General features: G+C 37.8%; 1 protein-coding gene across 2 annotated transcripts in view; it reads left to right on the top strand.

The window, feature by feature from the left end:
* gpsm1b (G protein signaling modulator 1b) overlaps positions 1-13,120 on the top strand; it is a 52,534-nt gene that overhangs the window by 2,164 nt on the left and 37,250 nt on the right. The window contains exons 1-4 of one of the 2 annotated variants that reach the window (XM_084114159.1): positions 4,399-4,892; positions 9,110-9,331; positions 9,416-9,551; positions 12,439-12,581. In XM_084114159.1, the coding sequence (XP_083970285.1) occupies positions 4,744-4,892; positions 9,110-9,331; positions 9,416-9,551; positions 12,439-12,581 (650 nt within the window). In that variant the 5' untranslated portion in view covers positions 4,399-4,743. Of the gene's footprint in view, positions 1-4,398; positions 4,893-9,109; positions 9,332-9,415; positions 9,552-12,438; positions 12,582-13,120 lie in introns of those variants that run through there. The other variant, XM_084114160.1, reaches the window with a different exon arrangement.

Here is a 13,120-nt window from a genome sequence, read left to right as displayed (position 1 = left end):
GCTCCTCTTCCCTGATCTTTGCATTAGTCTCGGACACTTACTGGTTCTTCTATGGCATCACTGCAAAAAAAAAAAAAAAAAAAAAATTTCCTTTTGGAAACTCTATTTTTAATTCCTATGATTATTTTTATGTGGAATTCATGAGATCGGAGAGGGAAACATTTCCCGGCTTCTGCTCCGGTCAGCGGTCCGCAAGCTTCAGGAGTGATGTGTCGTGGCTGACAGTGATGTCGTGATTACTGATATGTAGTTTCAGACGTGACTCCTGACCCACAGGCCGAACTCTAGCGTGGCTTTAACATCTCTCTCTCTGTATCTCCTGTTTTAAACTGTTTCTTCACGCCGACAGAAAGAGTTTGAGGCGCAAAGCAATATTTCTATCGGAGAGCTCAACGTGCGGAGCCGAAATCACCTCATTGTGCAGAAATGATGTCTGAGTTCAGGATGGTTCAGTGACAGTCGAGGACAGGAATGATGGCCGTGGCTTTCTGTTTCCGAGAGAAAGAGATGCATTAGTGTTTCGAGTTGAGTTGATTTGTGTGTTATAGTTCATTTGATATCTAACTTGACTGACATAAAGGCTGTCAATATGCATTTTATACTCTTACATTATGTTCTTTCTCCGTCCATGCAATAAATGCATGTTCTTAAATGAGAGGCTTTCTGGCGTATCTCAACAGTGGCGGTGTGACCTATTTTATTGGTGGCCAAAAGACACTTTAAAATAAGTCCGAGCTATAGAAATGTAGGCTACAACCTAACACTTTTTTTTACTTTCTCAGTTTGTGTAAACCTTCCGTAGGGTTCAGAGGATTTATTTTCTCCCACATGTCTAGTACAATTATGTGATTTTGTTGCATTAATACAGTGTATAGTTTTTCTTTGATTGACCCTGTGAACTGTGACAACATGCCCCATACATTATGACCATATGACAGATTTACATGTTATCTGATCTAATCAAATAATATACAAGACAAACTACAATATTTTCTCAATAAAATACAATTAACTTTTTTTCAAATATGAAATAATGGCATTTTTTAATAATTAAAAATAATGTAATTATTCAGTTTGACAACAAACACACAGCAAAACACAGTGATACAGCAGAGTTGAACAACTATACACCTTTTTCACATGGTTTCTCAATAGAATTCATAAAAGTATAGAATAGAATATCATAGTTCTAATAGAGGCTCATTGTAACGCAGTGTGACAACATGCCCCGCCTGCATCAGCATTAAAGGACGATCTCAAAAAACAGAGATGAAAAATGAACATAAGAACCATTTGCTGTGGTTAAATAAATGTTCAGTGATATCTTCCAAAGATTTTTTTCTCCATATAGTGTTGCTATGGCAACGAAAGTTTCATCATGCTGACATGTGGAAAGATTTAAACCGTGTGTGTTAGTTTACTCACCCCTATTCATATTTACAATTAAATATAAAGATGCATATTCATAAAGATGCATTAACACCTTCATAGTATGCAAATACTGTATGTCTGCCTGTTTTCACTGGTGTGATTGTCATCCTCGTCACTTTCAGCTGATAAAGGATCAATCCTGCTGCAGTTTTCTGCTGTTTTTGGGGGTGTTCATCACATCTCTCAACACACAGCCTCAGACTGTTTTCAGTCAATGCATGAATTGTAAAAAACAGATGAACATTATCTGTGCCTGAATTCTGATTGGATGATGGAGGCAGATATTTGTCCGTGTCTAAATCCGGCTCCGTGTGCAGTTTTGACCAGAAATACCCCATAAATTTACTGTGAACAGTTTAAAATCCTTCCAATTTTTTGCACTAAATGTGACGCAAACTTGGATACTAGAAGTGTAAATCAGAATTTCTCTTTCTTTTCTTTAGTCCCTTTTTTCCAGGCCGACATGGCTTTGGTTAGGTGTTTTGCTTGGCCAGTGCGCTGGAGTTCTGGATCCGTGGCTTTGACTGATTTTAACTCTTTTGTGGCTGAATGAAACAGGGTTAATAAACAGTGCAGAAACCTATAGAGCGACCCGCTGATGAGCATGTGACCCGCTCTGATGATGTCAGCGCTGACACATGACCTCGTTACCCTGAGCTCAACAAACGCTCTTTTAATGATACACTCGTCCGCGCCTGTCACGCTTTTATTCTGTGGTATACCCTCCTGAGACACAGAAAAATAAGTTTTATGAATTTAATTTTTTTTTTTTCATGTCATCACATTATTTAGAGCATAAGAATCAAATGGTAAAACTTTTTGAAAAATGATATTTTATTCATATGTTATGCTATAGTGGACACCAGGAACCAGTTGTTTAATAAAATAAATAAAATGACATGTATAGGCAAAACCAATGGGGTTTTTGTTTTTTCATTCACCAATATATATATATATTTTTAGCAAAATTTGTATAAAGATGATTCTCAACTATTTTATGAAAGATATAACAGAATAAATTGATATAACATTTTACTTTATGCAAAACGTGGGTAAACTTGCCATAAATGAATTTCCCATTCAATAGAATGTATCTGCACACTGTATTTAATTTGCATATTAATGTGTTCTTGGGGCAACATGTAATACAATAAGAAGTGTAATAATGGGAGTAATAATTGGCAACATTTTAATAATAATATCTAATATTTCATAGGAATATTGATGTATAATTTCTTTCCCTATTCATTTGTTGTGTCCCAGAATGCCTGATAAACGTGATTAAAGTCCAGGAATCAATGCCCTGTTCTGTAGCAGAAAGTCATATTTTGATTTGAAACCCCGTAAAGTTTTCCTGAGATGTTGGTTTATGAAATACAATTTGAAAAGTAGATAATAATTACAATATATTATCATATTTCCATAAGAGTGCTACATTTGATCACTAGATTAAAACTAAACATAGTCCTGGTATTCAGTGCATTCTGGAAGTGTTTGCACATTAAACACACTGACAAAACTTTCTTTCATTAATAGTTGGAATGCATTGCAAACTAATGCTTTTAGACTTGATAGTAAAGAGCAGCTCATATTCAGCCGGTGTGTGTGTGTGTGAGTGTGTGTCAGTGAGTTCATTCAGCACTCGGCTAATAACTAATTGCTCCACTTTAATCCTAGTTGTTCCTAATCTCATTAGCTGTGGTTGTGGATTAAGCAGCGAGTAATCCACCAGACCATTAGAAAGAGCAGATGTGTGGCAGTGTCTGATTAATCAAAGAAATCAACCCGAGCTAATCTAATCTATCCCACAATTGTAGAATTCAGCACTTATTTACAGTCACGAAATAGCCTGCTAAATATCTCAACTCTGCATAAGTATCTGATCCTTTTTTTGCCTGTAAGTGTGATGAAGACACTCGTTGTGAAGCGTTAAATATTCATGCAGGATCTCGGCCTTTCACTTAATTGAGGGACTAGTTGTGACACACTAGACGGATGTCTCACACACACTTGCGCTGCTGAGATCAAACGTGTGCATGTTGGGGAAACGATGGCCTTTTTGTGACACACTTCCCGCACTGCGTGACCTGCTAAGCCTCTCAGTGTGTGACACACACACAAACACACACACACACACACACACACACACACACACACACACTATCAAGACTTCAAAGTCTGCGTGTGCTAATAAAGCAGTATAATATCTCACACACGACATGAACGAGAGCGCTGCTAATCACACACAGACAAAACTAGCTTGATCAATCAACAAGAAGTTCATTTCAATGTATTTAGATTACAGGATTCAGTTTTTTTTAAACAAATTCGTTGAGTAAAACGACTCATTCAACAAATCTCCTCATTTTGATCTCCAAAATGGCATTGAAAATATCTTGATTGTAACTCGACACCCTTGCCTCATTTAGTATGTGCGGTTCTATGAATATGCAAATGAGCCCCGCCTCCACTCACTCACTCAGCTCAGAGATCCACTGGTTGACGATCACACGTTGATCTGATTGGTTACAAGGTAGTTTGTGACGTCAGAAACACCAGCGATTTCAAAGCGTGTTTTTGAGACTGTCTTTGGTTCACTGCAGTTTTAAGGAGGAAATACTCAGCAATGGAGTCGACTTATGAATTTACACATGCTTTGTCTTAAAGCACATTAAAAACACCACATAGACAACATTAAAAGCTGGATTTACACCACAGGGGGACTTTAAATTAGTTGCATTTGTTGTGTTTTATTTTTTTCATAGAGTGTCAGAGAATCTAATTTTCTCAGGAAACACGTGCATATTCATTTCCAGTATCAAGCCTTTAAAATGATATGAATGATACTATATCTTTATGAGTCTGTGCAGTGACTAGAGGTCTGAGTTCACTGGGTCAGCAGGAACAGGATTATCTGGCGTCGTCCTTCAGGAGAATTAGTGCAGTCTTCCGTCCGGCCGGTGTTTCAGTCTCTGTGTGTTCATGCTGGATGCGTTTCTTTGATCCTAATGGATATGTGGAGTTGAGAAGGAAGGGTCAACCAGTTGTTTAATGCTGAAAACCGGGATTTCCGAGAAGCTTGATGGTGCTTTTGGAGAGTCCTGCGCTCGTGTTTCCCAACGGATCCAAGTTTGAGATCTATCTGCTTGTTTTGGTTATTAACATGAGATTTCATTTGAAAGATGATGCTCTGGTTACGGCAAAATATTGAAACGCATTGAATGTGACCAGTCCGGTTTTAATCTAGGAAACCTCCATCATTGTGACTCTGAGGTGTTTTGTCTGGACGGTGAGATTTGTGAACTGTGGATCATGTCGACTGAAGCGTTTCCTCTGAGCGGGGCTCAGATGGCCATGTGTCGTCTGGTTCATCGGGGTCCCAGACCTCAGGTCACGCTGAGACCTCTGAACCTGGAGCTCGGGGTGTATGTTGAGAAGACACGTGCCAAACCAAAGTGCAGGTACATCTATCTCTCTCAGCAAGGCTCTCTCAAAGTTATGAACAAACGTTAATAGAGTCACGTTAATAGAACAAATAACAAATAAATGTTCTCAAAATGTTAGAACAAAAACATTTAGGGATGCATGATATACCGGCATCGGATGATATATGTTCATTTTTAATGTTATCATTATCGGCCCGATAAGAAAAATTGGCTGATATATTAAAGCTGATAATAATGGATTATTAGCTGAGACACTTCAGATGTTCAACATGATGGTTTTGAATTGCTTGGAATATGATTGAAAAGGAAAATACAGTTCAGTGCAACATGTGCAGCGCAAGTCTGTCATTTAGGCTAAACGTTATAATAAGAACATCATTATTATTGTGTGCTTGGGACACGGATTTTATTGGTGAGACTTTTGTTTTTGCAATCAGGCTCTCAAAAATGATGTAAAAATTTGAATTTAGATTTATCGGACAATATGGACCCTATCTAACACCCGGTGCAATGCAGCGCCAAGCGCAACGCAAGTGTTTTTTGCTAGTTTCAGCCCGACGCAGTTTTCATTTTCACGTCCTGCGCCGTGTTGTTTAAATAGCAAATGCATTTGCACGCATTTGTGCGCCCATGAGCTGCTGGTCTGAGAACGAGTGTGTGTTCTGGTGCATTGTGGGAGCGTTGCTATTTTGAAGAACAGAAATAGACTGAGCCATTGACCGACTGAAACCTAGTCAATAGCGCAATTTATTTTTTTGTTATTTAAAGAGCACGTTAGTAATGTGCGCCTATAGGCGGGTCCGCAATGCGCGTACACTCTGCTTATTACACACACAGGGACACACAGCAGCACACAAACATGCCAAATATTTGAAGTAAAATGATTACAATGTAATAGATTATTATTGTGTACATAAAGATATGGTGAATCCGGCTTGTCCCGTAGATGATCTGCTTGCGCACTTTACCTCGCGCACGAGCAGATCCGTTTGCGCTCTGGAGACGCGTTCGGTCTTTCCACTATCAAATTCCGTCATGTAAATAGTGAATCTGCCATGGCGCGAGCGCAACTGGCATTTAAAGGGAATGGGAGACGAGACTCTGATTGGTTTAACGCACGTAAATCCCAAAACACACCCATTACTCATTAAGAGAATAGAGACAAAACACACCCATTACTCATTATGAGAATAGGGACGACCCTTTTAGACCAGCGCCGGGAGCGCCAACCATTTTCCCTGTCGTTAAACTAGCAAAAGTGGATTCGGACGCCACAAGTGAACTTGCACCCTGCGCTTTAGACTTTCAAATATAAAGATTTATCGGTTATCGTTATCGGCTAAATGTTTCATATCGGTGCATCCCTGAAAACATGATTTATGCATCGTTCATGGAACATTTAAATGTTTCAGTTGGAACATTTTTAAATGTAACGACTTGTTTCGGAATGTTCAGAGAACATTCAAAAGTAACGTTTCCATAATGTTTGAAGAATGATGAAATAAAATGTTCCCTTAACCACAAAGTAAAATGTTTTCAAAACATTTAATAACGTTTTCATAACTTAATGGGAATGTTGAACAGATATTTTTAGCTGAGTTTACAGTTCATTTTATAGTCCAGCTCAGTTCAGACTGAGTTGATCAATCTGCACAAACTCAATATACTGTAGATGTATATTATAGTATATTATTTGCTCTGTCAATGATCACTGTGTTGATATCACCTTTAGTGGGGTTTAAAAGTAAATTAATACGGTAATATTAATATACAATGGTAGAGAACATAATTTGAACTGAATTGAGCTGAATAATGACACTAACTCTGAATATTATCACTGTTATTAGACTGATTTGAATCATAAATTGGTCTGAATCACGACACTATCGTCGTCTGTAGATCTGCGTTACAGCTGAAGTTTAATTTGTTGATTATTATAATTGATGAATTTTATTGTACAACATTAGCACTGTTATTTTCCTGTTTAACTTTAAACACTTTGAAACAATAGAAATAAAGGTGACTTGACTTATCTATTACTGATGCTCATATTTAGGGTCTGAGATGTGAAATATTAATGCCACGTTCTTGACTTGGTAAAATGAATGTACTAATCTCAGATGTGAGGGGGCAGGAATATTTTCATGCCAGACAGCAAGAAACCACCTAGAAACCACTCATATCGTTTCAGAGAAATGTAAAAATCTTGTGGTTTTTCTTACTCAGAGAGGAAAGAAACGTCTCCCAGTTTAAAACAAAGCAGAGGTGGATGTGGGTCCGTCTACTTCTCAGGCCAACATTTTTTCCCGACCGCAGAACTGAATAAATCTCTCTCGGTCTACAGCAGCCAAGCCAAAACCATGAGCGTTTCAGACATTAATGGAAAAGAAGCTCTTGTCAAAGCATGGTTAGATATAATTGCTTTCAGACCAATAATGCTTCGAGAGCGTGATGGAAATATGTTTTATGTTTAACTGTGATGAGAATGCAAGACTTGTATAGTGTGAGAAATACATAACCGATCAAACAAAGAGGAAAACAAACAAATATTCTAAAGTTCCACTCATCGATATCCATGAAATAAACACATTTTAGACCACCAGATGTAAACAAGTCTTAGTTACTCAATTTCAGTGGTTTTACCACAGACATGATGATGCCACCGACTAAAGTAATGTATTGGATTTGCCTTGCAATGAGCATTTGTGTTTTATAGTAAGCCGAATAACAGCCTGAACTGAGTCCAGACACAAATAACAAAACAGTGAAATAATCTGAATGAATATCATAATAAACATATTTCATTATACCTTTAGCCCAGCTGAATTCTTCGTGGCACAGTGTCAGATGTGCCAATCAAAATGTGACTTTGTGAAACAGACTGTCCAAAAATGTTTCTATTTCATCATTAAAATCCTTTTCACATTTATTCTGACTGAGAGGACAGACTATATATTTACACTGCCATTCAAAAGTTTGGGATCTGTAAGATGTATTATGTTTTTAAAAGAAGACTCTTCAAAGCTGCATTTATTTGATTGAAAAAACAAACAAACAGTAATATTGTGAAATATTATTCAAATGTAAAACAGCCTTTTTCTTTTTGTATATATAGTAAAGTGTAATTTATTCCTGTGATCAAAGCTGAATTTTCAGCATCATTACTCCAGTCTTCAGTGTCAGATGATCCTTCAGAAATCATTCTAATATAAATATTTTAATGCTCAAGAAACATTTATGATTATTATCAATGTTGAAAACAGTTGTGTACAATTTATTTTTCAGGATTCTTTGATGAATAGAAATAGAAATGTGATATTTTTTGATCAAATAAATGCAGCCTTGGTGAGCAGAAGAGAGTTCTTTTAAAAACATAAAAAAATCTTACCGATGCCAAACTTTTTGTATGTATTATATTACATATTGTACATATTACAGTGTTTTTTCTTTACAATCTCTAGGACACATTTCTCAATACTTCAATTAATTGCTCACTTTTCACACAGTGATCACGACTGCAGTCTATGTGTGTTAAACTCTGGATCTTTTATCATTACTTTGGCACAAAATGCATTCAACAACAACATCCTTCAAATGACTTGAATTCTTTCCTCACTCAGACACAAAGACAGCCACTGAACTCACTCACTGAACCCGCAGTCCAATGTTCCTCTAACATTTCTAAATGTTGCTACTTGTTTCAGAACGTTCAGAGAACATATAACACAGCATGTAACACTCAAATGTAACACAGAATGCAACACTCAAATGTAACACAAGGTAACACTCAAATGTAATACAGAATGTAACACTCAAATGTAACACATAATGTAACACTCAAATGTATCACAGAATGTAACACTCAAATGTAACAGAATGCAACACTCAAATGTAACATAAGGTAACACTCAAATGTAATACAGAATGTAACACTCAAATGTAACATAATGTAACAAATAATGTAACTCAAATATAATACAGAATGTAACAGAATGTAACACTCAAATGTAACATATTGTAACACAGAACGTAACACTCAAATGTAACACAGAATGTAACACTCAAATGTAACACAGAATGCAACACTCAAATGTAACAGAATGCAACACTCAAATGTAACAGAACGTAACACTCAAATGTTACACAGAATGAAACACTCAAATGTAACACTCAAATGTAACAGAATGCAACACTCAAATGTAACAGAACGTGATGTTCCCTGTGTTTTCCAGGATGGAAGCCTCTTGTCTGGAGCTGGCGCTGGAGGGGGAGAGACTGTGTAAAGCGGGGGATTTTAAAGGTGGTACAGCGTTCTTCGAAGCTGCTGTTCAGGTGGGAACCGAAGATCTGAAGACCCTCAGTGCCATCTATAGTCAGCTGGGAAACGGATACTTCTACCTGAAGGAGTACGGGAAAGCGCTGGAGTACCATCGGCACGACCTCACACTCGCTCGGTGAGGACCAACAACTGATAGAGTCAAACTAACCTTTCAGTTTCATGCGGCATTGAAAATAAACCGAGTTGCATTTTAATCTAGGACGATCGGGGATCGGATCGGAGAAGCGAAAGCCAGTGGGAATCTGGGAAACACTCTGAAGGTTTTGGGTCGATATGATGAAGCAGCCGTGTGCTGTCAGAGACACCTGGATATTTCTCAAGAACAAGGAGACAAGGTGAGACAACCAGCCTCATCAGAGCTGACTGGAGATTGAGGAATATTCATCAGATGGTTAATGCATTAGGGCTGTCATATAAAAATTTGAATTCTGAATATTCGTCAAAAACAAAACAAAAAAAAACTTCACATTCGAATGCAAAAACAGTGTATCGAATTTTTGGTGTGTCAAGAGGCCGAGACATGATGATGACGTAACTGACGCGGTTTGTTTCATTAACTAATGTTAACAAATACAGCCTTTGATTTTAATAATGTATTAGTAAATGTTGAAACTAATATTAACTAAGATGAATAAATGCTGTAGAAGTATTGTTCATTCTTAGTTCATGTTAACTAATGTTAACTTATAAACCTTATTGTAAAGTGTTACCGTTTATGTTAGCTTATCCAGGATCGCGCGGTGAGGTTGCATTGTTAATGTGAACAATGTCGGCAAAAGGCTATACTGACGAAAACCCTCTCAGTTGGAGGCAAAAATGGTGCAACAACACACTTGACCAAACCTGCACATCAGTCAGAGCTGAGTGTGAGTGTGTGTGTGTGTGTGTGAGTGTGTGTTTCATCAGCTGGAAACACTGTCAACAGAAAGCGCTCAGCACTCGCTCAGATCAGGAGCGTCTGGTGTTTGTGATGAACAATATGTAGATGTAGTGAGTAGAAGTGAGTGTTTCTGAATGTCAGTTTGCTGTTGTGTGTTCATATAGTTCTTTACGCTTCTGTTGAAGTGTGTTTTCTCAGGTTACTGATGCACAAACACAGTTTAACACACTATTGTAACCTAATTTTCCTTGCATGCACATTAAGGAAATTATATTTTATTTAAGAACAATTGTTTCAAAAGTTAATGCACTTTAAAAAGTGAATGTCATTTCATTTCAATAAAAGATGCGATGCTTGATTTGGTTTATATTTGCTCGCTTGCGCCCTCTTGTGGGCATAGGATACAATACAGCACTTTTTTCCTCTAACATTAAAGCGATATTTCACCGCTGGAAAGATGAGTGTGTATTTAAATTGGGTCATTTATGTAGCAGAAATGTGAATTTATTTTAGAAGTTGGTGCCTTCTAGACTGAGAAAAGCCAGAAAATGTATTTTTGGCTCATGTGGATGAAAGACAACAACTCCCAGAATGCACTTGTTTCGCTGCCCTACGAGGCCACTCCCAAGCCACGCCTACCGGTTACAGAGGGCAGTATCGTAAGAAATGATACAGTTAGGCTACTAGTTGACTCGAAACTGAAAAGACGCTGTTTTATCGTGAGATCCCCCTATGGGTGGGTTGAAAACATGCGGAACGAGCTCCTCCTACTGGCTGTAGTCTCTCGCCTCTGGACAAAAAAGCCTCCGATGAGCTAAATGACGATTTTTGCGTCATCTGAGTTTTTTTTCCAGACACAGAATACAGAAATCTCTCGTCTCAGGGAGTCATGAGGGAGGGAAGCACGGTCATTGAATACTACTGGGTTTCTACTGATACAAAGCTTAATGCTAATCGGTGAAGTGTCCCTTTAAGCATTGCCTTTTGAATTCAAATTTTGCTAATATTTAAGAAAGAAATTCGAATTTAGCTTTTCAGCCATTCTGACAGCCCTTATGCACATTGATGGATTTGATAAACAACCAACCTGCAGATATATAGAGTTTTATATTGTAGTTGCTTTCGACCAAAACTGAACTGTGGAGTCATTTTTGAAACACCTTCAGTAGAACTTCAGCACATCTTTATATGTAATTTCATTATAACTTCTATTGTCTTTATTTTAAAGTGAACTGCTGAATGTACTGACAAGCACAAACTGAAATATACTTTAACGTAATTTCTATTGAAACTTGTATGTCATGCAATTTATTACATTTAAAATACATTAACTTTAAATGTAATATTAAATAACACACTACATTTAAAATTATAATCAATGTGCTTTAGTATGTTAATCAACACAAACCATGAGTTAAAATATACTTTAAAGCAAAACTTTTTATTTGACATGGTTGTGGTTTGCTATTGGCTGATCTCATGTGAGTGACAGGTTGCCCGGCCCTCTTCATCAGAGAAGAGAAGAGATGCTGCAAGAGGAACTTATTCTCATTCAAGATTATTATAACAACAATGATGTGCACCGATAAATCATTTATGATAAACACTGCAATATTCCCTTAAAAAACAAGAATTGTCAATTGTGATTTCATGGTGATGAAACAGTCATGAGAATGCACTCTCTTTAAGTACAGTTTTTGTTTAAAATGCTTTTAAGATTTGAAGTAAAGTACAAGTGAAGTACAAGTCTCCCTGTAGTCAATAATTGTATCCCTTTAAACTCATCTTTGATCACCAAAATTACATATTTAAATGTTTTTTCCTGCCTTAAAATAGCTTGAATGTAACTCGACACCCTTGCCTCATTTAGTATGTGCGGTTCTATGAATATGCAAATGAGCCCCGCCTCCACTCACTCACTCAGCTCAGAGATCCACTCGTTGACGATCACACGTTGATCTGATTGGTTACAAGGTAGTTTGTGACGTCAGAAACACCAACGATTTCAAAGCGTGTTTTTGAGACTGTCTTTGGTTCACTGCAGTTTTAAGGAGAAAATACTCAGCAATGGTGTCGACTTATGAATTTACACATGGTTTGTCTTAAAGCATATTAAAAACACCACATAGACATATAAACAACATTAAAAGCAAGATTTTCTAAGACATTTCTGCTTATATAGAACCTTTTTGGCATAAAGTCTTTTTAAAAATGGAGTCGAGAACCCTAGAGTTCTATATATATGGAACCACAGTGAATGTTTTTTCTGAGGTTTCGAGTCAGACTGGTTTGATACTGGTCTGTTGAAGTGAAAAGCTGCTGTTCTGAATGTGTTGTTGCAGGTCGGGGAGGCCAGGGCTCTGTATAACATCGGGAACGTGTTTCATGCCAAAGGAAAGCAGCGTCTGTGGGGCTGCGCTCAAGATCCCGGAGATCTTCCGGCCGATGTCAGAGACACGCTTCAGCGAGCCACGGCTTTCTACGAGTGAGTCCTACTTTAAACCCTAACGCTCAAAATAATTAATTGGTTTGAGTAGAGCCAACTCAAATTATACAAATTAGTTCCATCAAATTACCTTCTGTCAGGACCACCATCGTCAAATACAATTGACAATTAGCATATAGTTTGGATTGGCGGTATGGTTCTGTTCTGGGCAAGAACTCCCTGCACATCCATGCAGCCTAGCATGAATATGAACAGAACCAACAAAAATGTATTGCAAATATCATTAGTGTCAATATTTTAATTTACAACATAATTCGAGAATTTAGTCTGATTCAAAGCGGAATCAGAATGCCTAGCTCCTGAGAAACGAGAGGAGCTGGGGATGGAGGAGGGTAATTCGCTCCTGAGAAACGAGAGGAGCTGGGGAGGGAGGAGGGTAATTCGCTCCTGAGAAACGAGAGGAGCTGGGGATGGAGGAGGGTAATTCGCTCCTGAGAAACGAGAGGAGCTGGGGAGGGAGGAGGGTAATTCGCTCCTGAGAAACGAAAGGAGCTGGGGGATGGAGGAGGGTAATTCGC

Source organism: Abramis brama (genome assembly GCF_963993115.1).
Source record: "Abramis brama genome assembly, chromosome: 5".
Classification (NCBI taxonomy): Eukaryota; Metazoa; Chordata; class Actinopteri; order Cypriniformes; family Leuciscidae; genus Abramis; species Abramis brama.
This window is presented reverse-complemented; position numbering and strand designations above follow the sequence as displayed.